The sequence below is a fragment of the Sitophilus oryzae genome, unplaced genomic scaffold, assembly GCF_002938485.1.
Source record: "Sitophilus oryzae breed Bouriz unplaced genomic scaffold, Soryzae_2.0 scaffold_1590_pilon_pilon, whole genome shotgun sequence".
Lineage (NCBI taxonomy): Eukaryota > Metazoa > Arthropoda > Insecta > Coleoptera > Curculionidae > Sitophilus > Sitophilus oryzae.
The window spans coordinates 215,256-237,125 of NW_022146270.1; the positions used below are offsets into that span (position 1 = coordinate 215,256).

At 34.5% G+C, this 21,870-nt stretch overlaps 1 protein-coding gene across 4 annotated transcripts in view; it reads left to right on the plus strand.

The window, feature by feature from the left end:
• LOC115879935 (titin) overlaps nucleotides 1-21,870 on the plus strand; it is a 125,088-nt gene that overhangs the window by 24,316 nt on the left and 78,902 nt on the right. For all 4 annotated transcript variants that reach the window (XM_030896996.1, XM_030896997.1, XM_030896999.1 and 1 more), the window contains exons 14-22: nucleotides 71-1,669; nucleotides 1,726-4,484; nucleotides 5,485-7,372; nucleotides 8,428-8,659; nucleotides 9,933-10,068; nucleotides 10,124-10,346; nucleotides 11,770-12,112; nucleotides 15,100-16,534; nucleotides 17,354-17,483. In XM_030896996.1, coding sequence (XP_030752856.1) covers nucleotides 71-1,669; nucleotides 1,726-4,484; nucleotides 5,485-7,372; nucleotides 8,428-8,659; nucleotides 9,933-10,068; nucleotides 10,124-10,346; nucleotides 11,770-12,112; nucleotides 15,100-16,534; nucleotides 17,354-17,483 — 8,745 coding nt within the window. The remainder of the gene's footprint in view (nucleotides 1-70; nucleotides 1,670-1,725; nucleotides 4,485-5,484; nucleotides 7,373-8,427; nucleotides 8,660-9,932; nucleotides 10,069-10,123; nucleotides 10,347-11,769; nucleotides 12,113-15,099; nucleotides 16,535-17,353; nucleotides 17,484-21,870) is intronic.

Here is a 21,870-nt window from a genome sequence, read left to right on the forward strand (position 1 = left end):
CTCAATACATAAATAGTTATTTCCTTAGCTTACATTTTTAACATATTCTAATTTATTTTGATAATTATAGCTAAAGCCTCCATTATCCGCGACACTCAACACGAAGGTGCCCTACAGAAAATCCAATACCTCGAAGACGAATCTAAATACAAGAAAGTATCTCGCGAAGATGCTATTGTGCTCGAAAAGCCCCAATTTGGAAGAGGTCTTAAGACCATTGAAAACCTTCCTGAAGGACAAAGTGCCCATTTGGAAGCTACTCTTACCCCGGTTAACGACCCTACTATGAGAGTTGAATGGTTCTGCAATGGACGTCCGATTCAAACTGGACATAGATTTAAAACGACATATGACTTTGGATATGTAGCTCTTGACATTCTTTATGCTTATGCAGAAGATTCAGGCACTTACATGTGCAAAGCTAGAAACGCTGTTGGTGAAGCTGTAACCACAGCTGCAGTAACAGTGATTAAGGACAAGAACTTATACCTTGAAACAATGGACGAACAACGTCTAAGAAAATTGAAAGAACTTGAAACTTACGAGAGACCAAAACGCGAAGAAGTAGAACCATTACCACAAAAACCTGTCTTCTTAACTCCTTTAATAAGTTTAGACAATTTACAAGAAGGTCAACATGCCCATTTAGAAACACGCGTTGAGCCAATCAATGATGCCAACCTCAAAATCGAATGGTACGTCAATGGAGTCAAACTACGTGCAGGTCACAGATTTAGAACGACTCACGATTTTGGATATGTCGCATTAGACATTTTATACGCATATCCAGAAGACAGTGGTACTTATATGTGCAAAGCTACTAATCTCGTTGGAGAAGCTGTTAATACTTGCACAATTAAAGTTGGAGGACGTAGTGGAATCGTACTCGATACCCAACATCCTGAGGGTCTTCAGAAGATCAGAGAGCTTGAAGCTCAAGGTCACCCCACTAGACTTGAAATTGAAGAACCTGTCGCTACACCGCCGAGATTCGTTACTGAATTACGCGGTACTACTGAAATTTATGAAGGCCAAACTGCCCACTTTGAAGCTCAAGTCGAGCCCATTCACGATTCTAACCTCAGAATTGAATTTTATCATAATGGTAAGCCATTACCTCATGGCAACAGATTCCATATCACTTTTGATTTTGGATATATTGCGCTGGATATTACACATGCTGTTCCAGAAGATGCTGGTGAATACTCCGTTAAAGCTATTAACAATTTAGGCCAAGCAGTATCCTCAATTAATTTGAAGGTGATATCAAGAGATAGTATCATTACAGAGTCTACTAGACCCGAAGGTCTTGACAAGATCAGACAGCTCGAGGCTCACGAACCTTATAAACGACCTGAAATTGAAGACACGGTCACTAGACAACGTCCAGTCTTTACACAACCCTTACAAAATATTGACTTCATCCAAGAAGCTCAAACTGCTCACTTTGAATGCAGACTCATTCCTGTAGGAGACCCAACCCTGAAAGTAGAATGGTTTAGGAACGAGAAACCTTTGGAAGATAGCTCTCGTATTACTAAGATTCATGACTTCGGTTATGTATCTTTAGACATACAACATGTCAGAGAAGAAGATGCTGGTATATATTTATGTAGAGCAACCAATCCACTTGGAGAGGCTGTTACTACGGCGTCAATGAGAATTAGAAGTAAGTATTTTAATACTACCTCACTTAAATTTATTCTTATTATATATTTTTTTCAGCACAAGCCAGTATACAACTGGAATCACAACATCCAGAGGCTCAAAGCAAAATAGCTCAACTTGAACAACCACTGGCTCCAAGACCAGAAGAACCAGAACGAATTTTCGAAAAGCCCATATTTACTCAGGTACTTACTGGACCAACGGAACTATGGGAAGGCCAACATGCCCACTTTGAGGCTAGAGTTGTACCTGTTGGAGACTCTAGTCTTAGATTTGAATGGTACGTCAATGGAGTAGAACTAAAACTTGGTTCCAGATTTAAGGTTACAAACGATTTTGGTTTCGTAACTTTGGACATCATGTCAACAGTTCCTAATGACTCTGGAGTTTACATGTGTAAAGCAATTAATAGATCTGGAGAAGCTGTTTCATCAATATCAATGAAGGTTAAATCCAGATCAAACATCATAGGAGAACCATTACAACCTGATGCATGGGAACAAATCCGTCTCAAAGAAGCCGAAATGAACAAAGTACCAGAAATGTTTATTGATACAACTCCACAACAACCACCTGTATTTACCACTCATTTGAAGAGCTACGATAATCTTGTAGAAGGTCAACATGTCTTCCTTGAAGCACAAGTGGAACCTAGAACTGACCCTAATCTTAGAATTGAGTGGTTTAAAAATGGCGTTTCATTGTCTACCGGTACCAGATTACGTAGTACATTCGATTTTGGCTTGGTAACCTTATCCATTAACGGATTAAGAGATGACGATTCAGCAATATACACTTGCAAAGCCACAAATAAATTGGGTGAAGCAATATCAACCTGTTCTTTGAAAATCGCAGATAAACACTGGTTATTGGGAGAAAGCTTGCATCCTGATGCCATTCCTAAAATCGAAGAACTGGAAAGACCACAAGCTCCAAGGCCTGAAGCTCCAGAACCAACTTACGAGACTCCCATATTTATTTCCCATCTCAACAATGTGGAATGCTTTGAAGGTGACAACGTACACTTCGAATGTCATGTTGAACCATCTAAAGATCCTACTATGAAAATTGAATGGTTTGTTAACAATAAACCACTCCCAAGTGGAGCAAAATATAAGTCTACCTATGATTTTGGATATGTCGCATTAGATATCACTCATTCTTACGAACAAGATTCTGGAATTTACACTTGCAAAGCCATCAACAGTAAGGGATCAGCTACAACATCCGGATCTTTACGTTGTACAGGCAAGAAAAGCATCTATTACGACACGCAACATCCCCAAGGGCAAGCCGGTCTTGAAGCTATTGACACTGTTGATCAAGCAGCTGCTGCCAAATCTAAACACCCAGGCTTCGCTCCTGAAAAAGAATATCCTAAACCAGTTTGGACTGTGCCACTTAATCCCGAATTTACCGTACTAGAAAGCAAACCATGGCATTTGGAAGCATCGGTTGAACCTAAGGAAGATCCTAATCTTAAGATCGAATGGTTCTTTAACGGTAAATCGTTGGATCATGCTTCAAGATTTAAACTTACCAGTGACTTTGGTTTTGTCACTCTTGATTTAACTGATGTTTATGAACGTGATCAAGGTGTGTATACTGCTAAAGCTTCCAACAAAGCTGGTGAAGCGTTTACTTCAACCACACTTTATTGTACCACTAAAGCCAATCTTATTGAGAGAACTCAACATCCTAAAGGACAAGAAGGTTTAGAAAAGATTCAGGATCTTGAAGATTCCCTTAACAGACCTGAAATGCCATTTGTTGAAGGTGAAGAAGGCCATGCTCCAGTTTTTACATCTGAATTCACACACCTCACTAATCTTAGTGAAGGTGAAATTGCTCACTTTGAAGCCGGTCTTACACCCATCGGTGACCAAACCATGGTTGTTGAGTGGTTCTATAACCAAAAAACCATCGAAGCATCTCACAGATTTAGAACAGTACACGCTTTCGGTATGGTTGTTCTAGAAGTTCTGGGAACTAAAATTGAAGATTCGGGTACTTATACCTGTAAAGCCACAAATAAATGGGGAGTAGCAGAACAAAGTGTTACTCTCGAATGCGTTGATAAAGAATCAGGACAAAAACCTAAGTTTACTACACATATTCAAGATATTGTTGGTCTAAAAGACGGCCAATCAGCTCACTTCGAATGTACTCTAATCCCTGTTAATGATCCAAACCTTAAAGTAGAGTGGTATCACAACGGACAACATATTCTACAGTCATCACGTATCAAGACAGTCTCAGATTTCGGTTTTGTTGTAATGGATATTTCTTACATTCAAGATCAAGATTCCGGAGAATATGTATGCAGAGCTTACAATAAGTACGGAGAAGACTTTACTAGAGCCACCATATCTGCTCATGGTAAAGGAGGTGTATTCTCTGAGAGTTTACAACCCGACTCTTTAGCTAAAATCAGAGAACTAGAAAGTTTCCATGGACAGCAAGCTCAAGCTCCCACGACACCTGTCACTGAACCACCTAAGTTTATTACCCAAATACAAGATGTTACCAAACTTGTTGAAGGACAGAGCGCTCACTTTGAAGCTCGTCTTACACCAGTTACTGATCCTGATTTGGTTGTTGAATGGTACTACAATGGTAAGAAATTACCTCATGGTCACAGATACCGTACCTTCCATGATTTTGGTATTGTTATACTTGATATTTTGTACTGCTACGAAGAAAACTCTGGAGTTTATGAATGCAGAGCCTATAATAAATATGGAGAAGACTCTACAAAGGCAACATTGAAATGTGTCTCTAAAGCAAATTTAATCCTGGACTCGCAACTCCCGCGGGTATGTATTTTTTTATTTTTTTACTCATAAATATTCAAATATGTCAACACATAAATCAATTGCATAAATATTAAAGTAGAATTTTATAATTTGACTTCATTTTGATATTTTTATTTAACCGATTGTATAGTCTGTCCAACGACAAAATCCTTGACAGTGATAGAAGTGTCAGTTATTTCAATTTCAAAATAGTTTATTTTATTTTACAAAAAACTATTATTATTTATCTATCGTGTGATATCTTTATTTTACAGCTACTCTAGATTTGAATCCAAATTTACAACATATACGAGATGTTATAAGACTTTATTGGGGGCTAATAGGACTCTCTGGGTCTACACTTTCCTTTGATTTTTTTTCTTCACTTAACTTTAAAAAACACAAAATGCACGTAATAACACAAACCAAAATGCACAAGCAAATCGCAAATATTTACCATTTTCCAGAACGCAGTTATTTGATTGATTTAATATAAAAAGCAGCAAACTCCACCATTCCTCCACCCCGACTCTCCAACATGTATAGTTCTATAATTAAATTTTCACTTGAACTTGATACTGAACCAACGAATTTTAAACTATAAACTTCTTTGTAAAGTTTTCGTTCGGTTTGGATGAATGGTGGACTTTGGTGCTTTTGATATTAGACTCCTGAAATAATATCCTTCAATTTGACAAGAGTTTGACAAATCTTAAGGCTAAATTCTTGAGTCGAGTTCATACGCGTCTGCGTCCTCATACGCAGCGGGCGTCGTTCATAGTCTCGTCACTCCAATATATATAAACCCATCCATAATTAACTTAAAAAATATTATTTTTTAGTGAAAAAAAAAATGGATTGTATGGACGTCATCTGCTTTTTTTGTCATCGTCTGTCGAAATCTTCGCTGATTCGTTGTACAGACTATAGCGTTTAAAATTTACAATTCCCCAAAAATTTTCAATTTTTCCATAAAATTTGTTTTTAAAACGATAAGTAAATTTCTTATGTTTTATTTCAGGGCATGGAAGGTGGACTAGAGAAAATCCAGACACTGGAAGACTCTCTGGTCCGTACAAGAGATGAAAAAGAAGAAGTAACAAAACGCCAAGCTCCAGTATTTACAGTGCCTCTATCCAACATCGATAGTCTTCGTGAAGGCGAAAACGCCCACTTCGAAGCCAGACTTATTCCTACCGACGACCCTAAACTTAAAGTCGAATGGTTCTGGAACGGAAAACCACTCCGTACTGGTTCACGATTCCGTACTTTCTGCGATTTTGGTTTCGTTATCCTTGAAATATCTCCAGTTTATCCAGAAGACTCTGGCGAATACTCTTGCAGAGCTTTTAACGAGTATGGGGAAGCCGTAACCACAGCTTCCATGAAAGTTTCTGGTAAACGTAGTATCATCTTGGAATCTCAACTTCCCAAAGGAATGGAAGGAACTATTGACAAAATCGCCGAACTAGAAGGTTTAGGACTTGCACCTACTCAACCATCCCCTGAAGAAGACTCTGGTAAACCACCAGAATTTATAACAACACCATCTGACTTAATCTTAAACGAAAACTCACTGGCACACTTTGAATGCCGTTTGACACCTATTAACGACCCGAGTATGAGGGTAGAATGGTTCCACAATGGAAAGGCTTTATGGGCTGGATCTAGAATCAAAACAATCAACGACTTTGGCTTTGTAATTCTTGAGGTAGCTGGTATCTATCAACGAGATTCTGGCTTGTATACTTGCAAGGCAACCAACAGACATGGTGAAGCTTCAGTATCTTGCAAACTCGAGGTAAAAGGAAGACAAGGAATTATTGTTGAGCCTCAGTTACCATCTAACTTCCGTTCGGGAACTGAAAGTATTCAGAAACTCGAAGAAGAATTGTATAAAAGAGACGAGATTCAGGAAGCTTCAGAAACACCTCATCCACCCAAGTTTATTGTTGAAATTAAAGATAACGTTGATGTTCCTGAAGGTGGGCCAATTCATTTTGACTGTCGCGTAGAACCAAAGAACGATTCTTCGATGGTTATAGAATGGTTCCACAATGGAAAACCATTTGCCACTGGTTCTCGTGTACATCAAATCAACGACTTCGGATTTATTTCTCTGGATATCGACTATTCATATACCAGAGATGCCGGTGAATATATTTGCCGAGCTACCAACAAATGGGGATCGGCAATAACTAAAGCTTCAGTGACCACAAAAACTAAACGTACCATCGATTTTGAAAGCCAACTTCCACCTGGAATGAATGCAGACAAACTAAAAGATTTAGAAAAAGGTCCAGTTTCTGTGGCACCTCAGGAGGACAAGACTTTTGGTCCTCCCAAGTTTGTGACCCACATCCAGTCTGTTACAGTCGAGGAATCTGAATCTATTAGATTCGAATGCAGAGTCGAACCAAAAGACGATCCAAAGTTGAGAATTGAGTGGTATAGGAACGGTAAATTATTACCAGCTGGACATCGTTATAGAACTGTATACGATCTTGGATTTGTATCCTTGGATATATTGAATGTTTATTCTGAAGATTCCGGAGAATATGTTTGTAGGGCCGTTAACGATCACGGGGAGGACTTTACCAAAGCTCACGTGAGCTGTAAGAAGCTTCCTAATATCATTCTGCAAAACCAAGTTCCAAAGGGCATGAAGAAATCCGAGACTTTGATGCAAATGGAGGCTGCGATCAAGAAATACACATCTGAGGTGTATTTAACTGAAGACGACTTATATGACGTGGATAAGAAACAACCTCCTCGATTTGTGACGCAGATTTTAGATCAAAACGAGCTTGTTGAGCGTCAGACAACGAAATTCGAGTGTCAACTTGCACCGGTTGGTGATCCAAACATGAAAGTGGAGTGGTTCCTCAATGGAAAACCTTTACCACATAGTAAGTAAAACAGATTTATGTACTGTTGTTTTTAAAACTATTTATCACCCTCCATACTAAAATTCATTATATTACTTTATACATATACAGGGTAGTCCGAATTGTATTTGGGAAACTTCATTCATAACGCGTTCACGTTCATAACGATTTGACTCGAAATTATTCGTAAAAAAATACTTTTTCCAAATATGCTAATGAGCCCCCCTCGTTCTATTTGAAAAATATTGAGTTATGATTAAAACTACGATTTGAGCATCTTTTGGCCGGTCAGGAAATGTCATTTGATAATTAAATCTATTTTCTAGGGTTCTTTCATTAAAAGTTAGTGGTTTTAACACCATCCATAGCTATCTAGAGATTGAAATATAAAATACTATTTTTTCAAGCGAAAATGTCAAATGTTGATGTCTGATATGTCATTCTATTCAGAATGTAATTTTCTACTAAATGAAGTAAAAAAATAACGAGCTTACCACACAGCCATGGCACTCAAGATTGACATTTAAAATACTATTTTATTCAAGCAAAGATGTCAAAAGTTGACATTTGATATTTCACTTTATTTTGAATGTAATTTTCTATCAAAATAATGTAAAAATATACCGAATGTACCATTTAAAAATCGAAAGTTAAATTCATTTCCGTTGAAACCGGAAGTGACCAAACGTGACTACGTCAAAAAAAGTAATCTTGATTTAGGTCATATACTCACATACCAAATCTCGTTTTTATTTGAAAAAAAAATAAGAAAATTATAGGGGTGAGCCAGTTTTGAAAAACACCCGGTATACGGACTTCAACATTCTTTAAATCGGTAAGGTTATTTATTGAATAGTAAAATGTTATTAGCCAATGTAGATAAAGCAGACTCTAAATTTAGAATCCAACAACGTAGAGATGCAAATTGACGAATATTATTAACATAAACGCTTCAAAGACTTAATATTCAAAGGCTAAATTTCACACAAATTAAATTAACAACACTGCAAATCCTTTCAAAATCATCAATAATTTAATCTTACGTGATAATAACTCTGTGCCTCTTTTTTTTCTAGAAAATAGATTTACGCCGATCTACGATTTCGGCTACGTAGCCATGAATTTCGGTTGGGTCTACCCGGAAGACAGCGGAGAGTACGTTTGTAGAGCGACGAACTTGTACGGCATGGACGAAACAAGAGCTGTCATCAAGGTGGCTGGTAAACCTGGAATTATCTATGAGTCCCAATTGCCTAAAGGAATGAAGAGTATCGAGAAAATCAGAGAACTCGAAGCAACTTGGCAAACGTAATTATTGAGTTATTTTATTTTTCTTCAAAGATTTTTAATAAATTTTAACGATTTTTCCTCTTATAAAAATTTAATAGTTAAGCTTCATTCAGAACATCGAAATTAGTGCAATAAAATAGTTGTTTCAATTATACTTTATACTTTTTAGTTTACGATCATTCGCAAGCTGATCACAGTGTCTAAAAATACAATTAAAATTAAGAGAATATCCTAGCAACAACTTGGCGGTAGTTAGTTGAATCCATAGAGAAAGCCTAATAAATTTTTAGCTTATAAAACAATAAACTTTTTATTTCTAACCACAATTTCCCTAGACGCTTGATAATCAAAGGCATAAGTATAATTTAGTGGAACAGGTTGAAAGGTTGTTAACTTTTTCTATTAATTGAAAATTACTACCACTAATAATTTTGACGTTCTAAATACTTACATTTAAATTAGAGGAACGAACTTCTGCGTTAATTAAAACCACTAATTTACTCCACTAATTTTGAAGTTCTAAATGAGGCTTAAAGGAAAAAAATTAAAAGGAAAGTATTTTTTTAAGATTCTTTTAAAACTTTTTTCCTACACATACGTAAAGGTGGTGAATTAAAATATCTTATTTGACTGACGGTTTAAATTTTGAATTTTTCCACTCCTTTCAAATATGGAATCGTCAAGAGAGAACATCTTTGTCAGCCTTTTATAACGCTAGTGCCAGTACCAGTTCTGGAATTATGACCTTCTCAAATCTATTGTGGTCCTCTTCTGATCCTTAGGTTACATTCTCCAGTCCTATTATTTTTAAAAAGTCTAGCAATTTGGTTAGGAGACTTGTACCCTCCATATAGCTCTCTATCATGGACTATCAATGGCCTAACATTGCATATTTATAGAGAACATCACATTCTCCAGGCTGCCGCACCGATATACAATGTGTTCTGTTGTTTCTTCTTCAGATTGACAAAACCTGCATAATGCACATGGCTTTGTTTGTCAATCTCATTAGCTTTAGAGGCCTATTCAGCGTACAATGCCCTATTAGAAGACCTACTGCAGTTTTGACTGTCTTTGCGTATCAGGTGTGCCGTAATATTTTTTGTTTCTGCGAATGTTCTATGAACTTTTTTACCTGTCTCTTATACCTGTCTCTCTCATTACCCAAAATTTAAGACAATGTCAGTCCAAGTATACATTTACATTTTTTTCGTTACAGTTTCTATGTAGTAGAAAAGAATATTATCATTCTGTTATTGAATCATTGAAAATACGTTTGTATTATGTCTAGTGCCCCTGAACAAGTTGAAGATGAAACCAAACCAAGATCAGCACCGGTATTTGTGAGCAGACCAGAACCAGTAACCGTAGAAGAAGGCGAATGGGCAAGATTCTGTTGCAGAGTCACTGGACATCCACGTCCAAGAGTACGTTTATCTTCCATCAAAAAAATAACATTATCCTAATATAATTTCTTTATAGGTTATGTGGCTTATCAACGGCCACACCGTGGTGAACGGTGCGCGCTACAGACTAACTTACGACGGAATGTACCATCTGGATATACCAAAAACCCGTCAATACGATACAGGAAAGGTTGAAGTGATCGCAAGAAGTTCCGTGGGTGAGGCCATAGCGGAAACTGAATTGAAAATCATACCAAGACACGACGATTATAGAGGAGTACTCAAAAACTCTCCGAGACGTAAGTTTAGAACACTTTACCAACACCATCGTTACTACATTTTTACCCGTTATGATGATTTACAGAGAGATTTTTGACTTTAAAAAGAGGTTTAATAATAATAGGTTTTCTATAAATCATCAAAATACGTATTTACTTTCGAATCATACTAAAGATACCTTACACAATGCACAAATTTTGACGAGCTGGCACACTTAAAACTTGCTCTAATACTCACTCAACTATTCCATATTTTACCACATAAAAATCTACATCCTTTCTTTCCCGATTCCTCTGTTGAAGTTGTTGACTGGATCAATTGAATCCTTAAATTATCCCGAATTTGAATTTATCCCGAATATGCTTCGAGGCAATTTCATCTACGGATGTATTCATGCTTTCTGCACAATGGGAGTTTGTTCAAACAGGTATGCTATTTTATAATTTATATGTCGTAGGTACTGCATGCTTAAATGCTTTTTATATTAGTGTCAATATTAAGCAGACCACATTTATTTAAAATAAATATACTATATATAAATAATTCTTCCGCAGGCTCTACGGCTAATACTTTCCAACATACAGCCGAGAGCTAGTCTTAGTGGAACACGATTTACAGTTCCATGTGTTCCATTTTCGTGTGTTTTGTGGGGTTTCTCGTTTATTACCAGAGATACAAAAATCCGGTTTTACATTAGTGTTCTATTTTTTATGAAACTAAAGATTGTACACACAGATTTGTCCTTTTAGTTCCTGAAATTCAGGGCGAATTTTAAAATGTTCCATTTTTTGACCCCCTTCGTATCTCGGTTATATATCTTATAACTTAAAAGTTGAAAACTGAGTCCCATAAAGTTTTTCACATAGAATGCAGTGGTGTAACTATATCTGTCCGCTTGGAGATGTCATTTTCGTAATATGACCCAAATTTATGTTTTTTTTAAATGGGATACTCTGTGTATTATTTTTTATTTTATTCGCCTTGTTATGAGCTTTCTAAAAATTATACTCTATACTTATTCTCATAAACAAGAGAAAAAATACATTATTTAACATTTTAACATAGGCGGCCAGTTTAAATTAGGTAATTAGGTAATCAAAACAAGGAAAGTTTTTATTCGACTTCAAATTTTTGGTTATTGGCTGATTCACGCTAGTTTCCATGTGTAGAATTAGTTTATTAAGATAACACAATGGAAAGCTAAATTAATTGGTTAAATTAAAAATAATAAAAATATTCAACATTCTCTCGTTGGTTAAACAAAGTAAATAAAATATATTTTTTTAATTGTTTAATATGAAAATCGATTAGTCCTGCATAATATTGCACACTTAATTGTTTTACCGTGCTATTGTGTATCGTATATTGCTCTTTGTAGTACCGTGTCCGATTTTTGCCCCTCAAAACACCCACCTTTCAAAAAATATTCTGTTTCGTCTTTAGCTTGGTACGATCTAGAACTAAGTCAGTACCAGAAAGAGCGCCAAGAAACCGAGTTAGAGAAAGTTTTCGACGAACGCAACACTACTCTCCACGAAGCTGGATTGAACGTTAGTGGAGTCCACGTTCAGCCGAAAGAATTCGTCGAACCCGAGACAGAATGGCAGAAAACCGTCAAATCGAAGAAAGGAGAAGGGTACTACAATAAATTGCAGGAACTGGAAAACGAGCAGGTCAGCAAAGAGATCAGACTTAGAGATTCTTCGCATCAGTTCTCTATTCCTGGTGAGAAGATCGTGAGCAGTTCCGTGGCAAGAGGAATGGCACAACAGTACCAAGAGAACTTGTAAGTATCATGGAAAAGGCATGGTAAATTGCTATAATATATACAGGGTGTTTCAATATCAGGTGGACATCGAAATACTACATATTTTTGAAATCAAACTAAATTCATTGGACACAATTTACCTCTATACCTCTATAAGTGCTTCGTTTCTCCATTAGAGGGTATCAATCTTATTGTCAAAGATCATTTCTGATACTAACAACACTCTTATTTTCGCCAACTAGATTATTAGCGTATATTATATATTTTTTATATTTTAAATATAACAAATGTTCATTATTTATTCTGCATTTAATAAAATTATAATATACAGAGTGTTCCATTTAAAAAAATGAAGTAAAAATATTTTATATTTTAGAAAGTTTGGCGTTGAATTTTGAACACCCCGTATGATTTAATACGATATTTCTAGCAAAGTAACTAAATACCAACTACAGTAAATGTCTAGTATAATTTGCATTTTAAATCAAATAATATCAAAACTTAATATCTTTAGGATTATTTAAAGTGATCAGAAAGAAAGCCAAAAATGCGATAATATACAGGGTGTTCTATATAAAAAAAAATCATCTCGATCTACCATACTATTTTGAGCCACCTTGTAGAAGTTAAAATATTTTCCTGAAATACATCCTAGTACATACTTTAGATGTGCAAAGAAAATTCCTAAGTTTTTATATTATAGGAGCTATAGATGTCTGACGCACTTCATTGCAGTACACTATACAGGGTGTCCCAGAAATAAGTGCAAATATTTTAACTGGTAGTATAGTTCAACCCCAGAAACACGCCTATGAGTTTTTTTTTGCAAAAAAAAATGTTGAAAATTTAAAATTTTTCTTGACATTTTCCGGGAAATTTGAAAAAACTTTTTAGTGCCACTTGTTTATTCACCTGAGATTTCCCTACGGTGTATCTAAACCTTGCAGTGTTGCAACCTCCTATGTTATCCACATTGTCTATCTAAACCTTGCAGTGTTGCAACCTCCTATGTTATCCACATTCTACATAGTTCGGCGGAATATAGTTCTATATTTATAAATTCATAGACAAATTTCTACTCAAAAAATTAGGAATGTTAAATTTAATCTTTTATCGGTGCTCATTATTAATAATTATAGAAAAAAAAACACACTATATATTTTTAGTACTTACCCTTTCAATGAAAACTTAACAAAAACCACCGAAAATTAACTAAAACATTACGTTTATGACGTTTACGAAAATCTTTGTTATGCTGCAAAATAACTTTATTTTGGAATAAATTTAATAAAATGATTCATATTATTCAGAATCAGGTCACAAAAAGAAATTCCTAAAATGTTTATCGTAATTTAGAATTCAATTCAAGAAATTTAGAAAACAGCCCAACGAATAATCGATTCATTTTTGTTTTGTTTATTTTCTTTCATGTTTCTCTGTTTTATTTGAACCACTGTTTTACAAAACACTTTGAAAAGCGCACATTACTTTGAATACCTTTCTGAATGAATAAATGTTGAGAATTATTGTCTCTTATCGCCACTTTACGAACTACTTTCAATCTAAGAAAATACATGTTTCACTCAACAATTATTGACAACGTATTTTGTTTTTTCGCTATTTTTTCGATGTATTTCGACAATTCCATCGACAGTCTAACCGTCAGCCAAGAACTGCCGCGTGTGAACTGGTCCTTTGAGTAGCCGTCGTGGCGGGCTTGCGTCAGGCGACGATGTTAAGCTACGTTGCCGTAGTTACAACAATTTCAAATTCAAGACATTCGAAGCAATCAAATTCGTATTAAATTTTAAAAATAAAACAGAGAAACATGAAAGGAAATAAACAAAACAAAAATGAATTGATTATTCGTCGGGCTGTTTTCGATGTATCGAATTCTGAATTACGATAAAAATTTAAAAAATTTCTTTTTTGTGACCTTATCAATAACCAATTCATTTGTGTTTTGTTTGTTTCCTTTCATGTTTTTCTGTTTTATTTTTAAAATTTAATAAGAATTTGATTGCTTCGAGTGTCTTGAATTTGAAATTGTTGAAACTACGGCAACCTCGCATGACGCAAGCTCGACACGGCGGCGCGACAAAGGAGCAGTTACCAGTGATGCGCCGCTCTCTTGGCCGACGGCCGACGCGACGTTTGGGCTGTCGATGGAATTGTTGAAATACATAGAAAAAATAGCGAAAAAACAAAATACGTATTTAAAATTGTTGAGTGAAACATGTATTTTCTTAGATTGAAAGTAGTTCGGAAAGTGGCGGTAAGAGACAATAATTCTCAACATTTATTCATTCAGAAAGGTATTCATAGTAATGTGTGCTTTTCAAGGTGTTTTGTAAATCAGTGGTTCAAATTGTGATGAGGCCTATATGAAAATAATGTGTTAAAAACGGGGATTGTTATTTTAGTAGTTATTATAATAGCATGTACAAGTAAAGCAGCACAATGAAGTGTATTTTAGTTAAGTGTATATCGAAAAAGAGAACTGTCACAGTTACATCGATCTGTCATAAGTATCTTTTTTAATGTTGGGTAAGTTTTTTAATTTAACTTTTTTAACACATTTTTTAACACATTATTAAACATTTAACTTTTAATTTATTTTATGTAATAATATCACAATCTTAAAAATGTAATGCATCTCTGCAAACTCCTCAGGTGTTGTGATTTTATGACTTTTAACATATACTTTCTTGTCCCTATGGCAACACAGTGCGACGAATTAACTGAAATCCGGGCTTGATCCGGGTAATTGGATGTAGTTGGCGATATCTGCCGGCGGTTCCCAAAATGCTGCGATTTTTTTTTAAATTTTCAAAGTTAAATAACTCGGTTATTTTCAATTTATTTTAAAAATGGTAAAGAGAAAATATGTTTATTTTGACCAGATCTACCACCCCTTAAAATATCTGCACTCATTTCTGGGACATCCTGTATATTTAGCGTTCTTTTAAATATATCACTAAATAAATTTTATTTTAATTTTGCAGGGAACAAGTACCAGAAAGGCCACAACTCCAACATATTCCTAGACTACCCAAGGCGGAGCCACCTAAAGTAACACCTCACAAAGACCAAGTAACCTTAAGAAAAACCGACAAGTCCAAAGAAGAACTCCAAACTGAATACGAAGTTGACACCAAAAAGGGAGCCTATCCACCAGGACCTACAGAATCTGGAGTCCATGGCAGAGAAGTTTACGTTACCAAACAAAAACAAACCCAAAAAGAGCGCCAGGGAGACCTCGAAATCACCAGAAATATCACAGCCACCGAAACCACAGATGTAGAACACAAAGCCAAGACTCAAGAACGTGTTGTTCAAGGCCAAGTATTACCTAGTAATCCACCAGTTTTTACCAAGAAGATTCAACCTTGTAGAGCTTTCGAAAATGATTCGGCTAGGTTTGAAGTCGAGTTTGATGGTGATCCGTTACCTAAAGTCACGTGGTTCAGAGAAGATTTCCCTATTACCAGTTCACCGGACTTGAAGATCTACACTTTCAGTACAAAATCCATCCTGGTACTTAGACAAGTGTTCATGGAAGATTCCGGAGTGTTTAGTGTTGTAGCTGAAAACCGTGGAGGATCTGCCAAATGCAGTGCAAACTTGGTTGTCCAAGAACGACGTAGGCAGGGTCGTGGAGGTGTTGTTCCACCCAACTTTGCCAATACTATCCAATCTGTATCATCAAATGTTGGTCAACTTATCAGGTTTGATGCCAGAATCAACGGTACTAAACCCATTGACGTTTACTGGTTGAAGAACGGAAAGAAGATTATTCCTGATATTAGATACAAGACTTTGGAAGAAGATGATTTATATACTCTCCTTATCATTGAGCTGGTTCCAGAAGATAGTGGTAAATACGAGTGTGTTGCCATCAACCAAGGAGGTGAAGCAAGATGCGAAGCCGACTGTACTGTTTTAACGCCTTCAGGACCTCAGAGACCCGCAAAACCAACAACACCTGGAACAGAAAAAGCTCCTACATTAGTTGAACCCATTCGTGACCAAACTATTCGTGAAGGACAAGCTGTTGCCTTCAGATGTAAAATAGTAGGAAAACCCACACCTACAATCAAGTGGCTCAAAGCAGACAAAGTCATCAAACCATCCAAATACTTCCAAATGCTGAAAGAAGGTGATTTTTGCATACTTAAGATCTCCGAAGCGTTCCCTGAAGATGAAGGTGTCTACAAATGCGTAGCTGAGAACGCGGCAGGTTCCATAACTTCTCAAGCTAAGTTGAGGGTGTTGGCTCCAGAAACGCAAGAGGTGGCTCCGTCTTTGACTCCGATGAAGGACGTCATTGTACCAGAAGGTAGTCCGGCCCAGTTCAAGACCACCATTTCTGGCAAACCGAAGCCCACGATTCAGTGGCTGAGAGAAGGCTTCCTTATACCGGAATCGCCAGATTTTCAGGTTAGTTTCGCTATTTTTATAATTAGTTAATAGTTAAAGAGGCAAGTTAAGCCTCATGTCCACATGCAAGTAATTTTGCTTAGGTACCTAATACATTTTTCTTTTACATCGAATTGGGAAAATTTACAGTACAGTGTAGATACTAACAGCAAGTATGTTTTACAAGTTACTTGCGAGTGGATAGGAGACTTTTAGAGAATTATTCTTCGGATCAGTCTATATGTTACAGTGAAAGTCGGAAATCCAGTAATTATTGACATTCACTAGGAAATCTTAGCAATTACGCATTGGATATGTCTTATTTAAAAAAATATCAACGTTTACTAGTAATTGTTAGATGTCGATAACACTTTACTTCAACGGTGAAATTAAAGTCAGTTGAAAACTTTGATTGCATATACAATTAGCATGAGGTAAAGTCTGTCATTGGCATTGGTCTGGTATTCAAAAAAATGACAGAAAATACAATTTACAAGTAAATTAAAATGACAGGCATAACTGTCACTGTTATGAACTCTCTTGTTGGGCAGATATAAGGCTCACGTCATCATAACAAAATAAAGACAAAAGACGAATTTCACATCCAGACAAAAACATTATTCATATCCAGGAGTGCACGAAAAACGAAAGATCTGACCAGATAGGTACTTTTATAACATAGTAACGATTAAAATATTGAACAAAGTTAAGTTGTTTTTACGGTTAGATTTGATTTCCTGAACATGTCCGTGTAACTTCGGACGTATGAAAGCCCTATATTTATTCTTAGTTTTCATAATGTCTACAACATTTACTTAACAACTTTATCTTTAATTCCAGATGATCCAAGAAGGAAACAATGCCATCTTACTGATAGCCACCACCTACGAGGAAGACTCAGGCACATTCAGTTGTCGCGCTACGTCATCAGCTGGATCCGTCGAACAGTCGGCCAAGCTTATCATCAAAAGTAAGAAATAAATTCATAGTCCAGCTTTTTTTGGATTGTTTCTACATATGGGAGGTGCTGTTTCTAATACATAATATTACCCCAGTATTAATTACCCATTTTAATAGTTTTTTTCGCTTTCATTAAATATTTAGAAAAAAACACATAAAAATGTGCTACTTTTAACATTTTTTTCTCAAATCACTGGAAAAAAAACTAAAACAGCAGCTCCCAATGACTTTTTATGGTGGTGGGAAAATGAACTTTGTAAAAAAATGTTATATTATTTATTATGTTGTAAGGTTCCAAGTGATTTATATTAATTTTAGGAATGAAACGAAGCTTTTGGCACTAAACTTATTGCTGAATAGCTTTCCCCTTTCACTATTATTTATTTATTTGTATGTCACCATGTATATTATTTGATTATTGCAGTAAATATTTGTTTAATAAATCGCTATACATAAAAACCAATTTGAGTTTCAAGTTATACATTATACATTGAACTGATATTCAAAATAACACAACTGCCTACGAATAATGGTAATGGTTGTTTATAACATACCAGTCGTCTTACTCTGTATATAAATATACATTATCTTGATTTAGTTAAGGTATCTTGGCTTGAAATTGATGTAAAAATTGGCATAAACAAATTTTATGTTATCAACGCAGTGCATTGTTAAATTCAGCTAACGGTTATAAAAAATCCATGGCGTTGTTTAAAAGAATTCTTTCTTTTTCTTCTTTGTTCTTTTTTTATTTTTCTTGCTTTCTTCTAATTTTCTTGTGTTGGGGAGATGATAAAAAATTTTCATTGATTATACTTAACAACTTTAATTAAAGGAAGGAAATATTTTGGCAAATATTTTTTTAACTTTTTTCATATGAAGGTTTTAAAACCAGTAATCAAATTTCAAATAAAACATTATTTATTACATATAAGGAATAAGGTTCAATCGATATAATGAAACCCCATATTTGACTTTTATTTCATACATTTGAATTGGATTTGAAATTTTGTGGATTTGATGTGCTTTTTTGAGCATATTTTAAGTTACTTATAATTTATTCTAAATTGGTTTTGTTAGAGGTAGTAAATCTAGAAGGATATTGTGGTCGGAACTTCCAATTAAGAGTGACATTATGGCGAATTCCAGAAAAATATTATAAAATAGTTCTGCGGTGTGCTAAATCGAGATAATATAATAATAAGAAAATAATTTTCACTCATACCAAGTAAATATACAGGGTGTCTCAAAAATAAGTGCAAATATTTTAAGGGGTGGTAGATCTCCATAAAAGAAACATATTTTCTCTTTATCGTTTTTCAAATAAATCCAAAATAACGGAGTTATTTTCCTTTGAAAATTTCCAGAAAAATGATTTTTTGCTCAAATTTTGAGAACCACTGGATCTTTTCTGGATTTTCTTTCTTGTAAATTTAATCTACTACCTATGTTGCCATATTATCAAGAAATCATGTTTTTTCACTAAAAACTAAAAAAAACTCCAATTTTTTTTGGCGATATTTTTTGGCTTCATAAGCGTGTTTCTGGGGTTGAACTATACTAACAACAGTTAACTATACTAACCAACAGTTAAAATACTTGCACTTATTTCTGGGACACCTTGTATAATACACTTTGCTGTGTAGTAAAGCAATCAATTATGAAATTTACTTCGAATTAACTAATAAAATTATATATCTTTTCTCGCATTTTCGCTTTTATTTAGAACTTTTTAAAAATAATTAGGATATGTCAATTTGGCTTGGGTATTTCAGTAGCGTCTCTCATATTTCGCGTCATCTGATATTTTTGTTATTAAATAAATATTATAACTTACCTATTTTTATTAAAATACATTTTTTAGCAATTTTAATAACTAATAACATTTATTGACATATTGACAACGTAAAACAAAACCAACAAATTATTGAGTTTACATGTTTTTACATGTTTTAAATAAACTTAGAACGGCACTGACGAACCGGAATTTAAGCCAGCCATATTAACACCCCATCACGCGCTCTACCTAGTTTTATTGATTTGCTTCTTCTTTAATCTTTTAATTCAAAGGTTTAAACCATAGCGTCAGCAAACACAATGATGTATGTTATAACGAAGAAAAGTTACGTGAAAAGAACTATACTATTTTAAAAGAAGTTTGGTTTGTTAAAATTGTTATAAAGTCAAATATAAATTCAAAAGAGGAATATTATAAATAAATAACAGAAAAATGTTTTTGAAACAAATTGTATAATAAAAAACTTAATAAAAACTTTTTAAAAAAAATATTTTTTAAGACAATAAGTATATTATTGTGCAACGTGTCAAAAACAATACATTTTTCAAAATTATTGACATTCCATTCTGACGTGTTTATCATCGAGTCCAGACCAGAACTGGCTAATATAATATCTTGGCACGAAAACATACGAAACATATGTTCCACTTTTCATTGTTTTTCTGTTATTTCATAAATGAGTAATAATATCACAAAATATCCTGACTAAGTAGCTCAAGGAACCCTTGCCAAAAAAGCCAATTACAATATTTTTTTTCAGAGAAAGCAGTTGTGTTGTTTTGAATTCTGAAAAATATAAACCTGTCCCCAATTACTTATATTACTTTTAAACTTAAAAACTTCACACATCTGTGAAAAGAAAAATTACAGGTGCATAAACATCAATTAAAGAAATTTGTTTAAACAAGCAGCAAGAAAAAAATACATAAATTTGAGATAATAACACGCGCAGCCTGATGCCAAAATCAAAAGATAAAACGCGGGCAAAACTTTAAAATAACTTTTAAATACACTTGGGTGTCGTGTGCACATTGCTCCCGAACTATTTTAAACTTTGTGTAATATTACGTTACGGTCTATATTAGGACCGGACCTCCTCGTAGAATAAATCCACATTAGGCCGTGTGCAAAGCAGATGTGCACAACAGGCACTTTATTTATTTAGACTTTATTATTCTTAATTAAATTTGTGAGGGAAATGGAATAAAAGAGGTTTAATAAAACTCTCGGCAAAATTAATGATGTGTTTTATTTAAATCAATAAATAATTTGACAGGATTAGTGTGGTCTATGATTTTACTATAGACGTTGTAGTAAAATTGTTACTCCTACATGCTCTATTTTGGAGTATTTCCAAAATTGACTCGTAAAACATCGATCATTACACCCTTGTCACAATTTATATTAAAAAATTGAATTTTAGACAGAGCGACATGTTTATTTACATACATTTGCTAGTTTTTACTTATAACAATCAATCAATATAGTCGAATTACAAATTACAGAAAATATAAAGCTTAAAGCTTCATTCAGAACCTCAAGATTACTGGAATAAATTAGTGGTTTCAATTATACTTTATACTTAAGAGTTTACGATCATTCACAATGTGAAATAAAAATACAATTAAAAGTAATAGAATATCCTAGCAACAGGTTGCGGTAGTCAGTTGTATCCATAGAGAAAGCTAAAATGATATTACTCGCAAATTTTGAAGTATAATTAGAAAAAAAGTTAAAAGTTAACAAACTAATTGAAAATTACCACCACTAATTTTGACGTTCGGAATGGTTACATTTAAATTAGAGGAACAAACTAAGTTTGTCAAACTTCTACGGGAATTAAAACCGCTAATTTGTTTCACTAATTTCGTGGTTCTGAATGAAGCTTAAAGATTACCACAATATAATTTTTATGTTTATTTACTTATATACCGGCTACTTTTTAATTTATAATTATAATAACTCATATCACTTGGAACTTTACAATATTTTTTCAAGTAGGTTTAAGGTCTATTCTGTTCAAAACATGCCACGTTGAATGTTTTTTTAAGTAAAATATTAACTCAAAATAAAAATTAAGAAAAACACATTCAACGCGGCAAGTTTCATACATTTTCGCACAACACTTCACTAATTTTCGTTATAATTCACTGTACAAACTCCCGAAAGATTCACTTAAACTGCACTTTTTCTATTCACTTCTCTTTCTTAAAAGTTAACACGCGTATGAACTTCATTGCGGTTCGAAATGTAATGAACACATTGCCTTAGTCACTCGCTGGCTACCTAGAGGTGGGGTGTGACGTCACAGCAATGTCGAGAAACCCCGAAAACTATGCGTGAGTTCAGGTGACTACTAACATGACTCAATACGCACCGAAATAGATTAAACTGCCTTAGAGCTTAAAATAGAACAGCGTTCTTTGTTTTTCGTGAGTCGATGGTGACAGATGTTGATGGAAAAAAAGGAGCTCTGTATGGGGTGTTCTGAAATAGAATAAAAGATAAATTAGCCTTACTTTTGATAAATATTTAAAACTATTTCGATTTGTTTTTCTACGAGGCATTTTAAATTGAGATTTATTATTTTTTATTTATT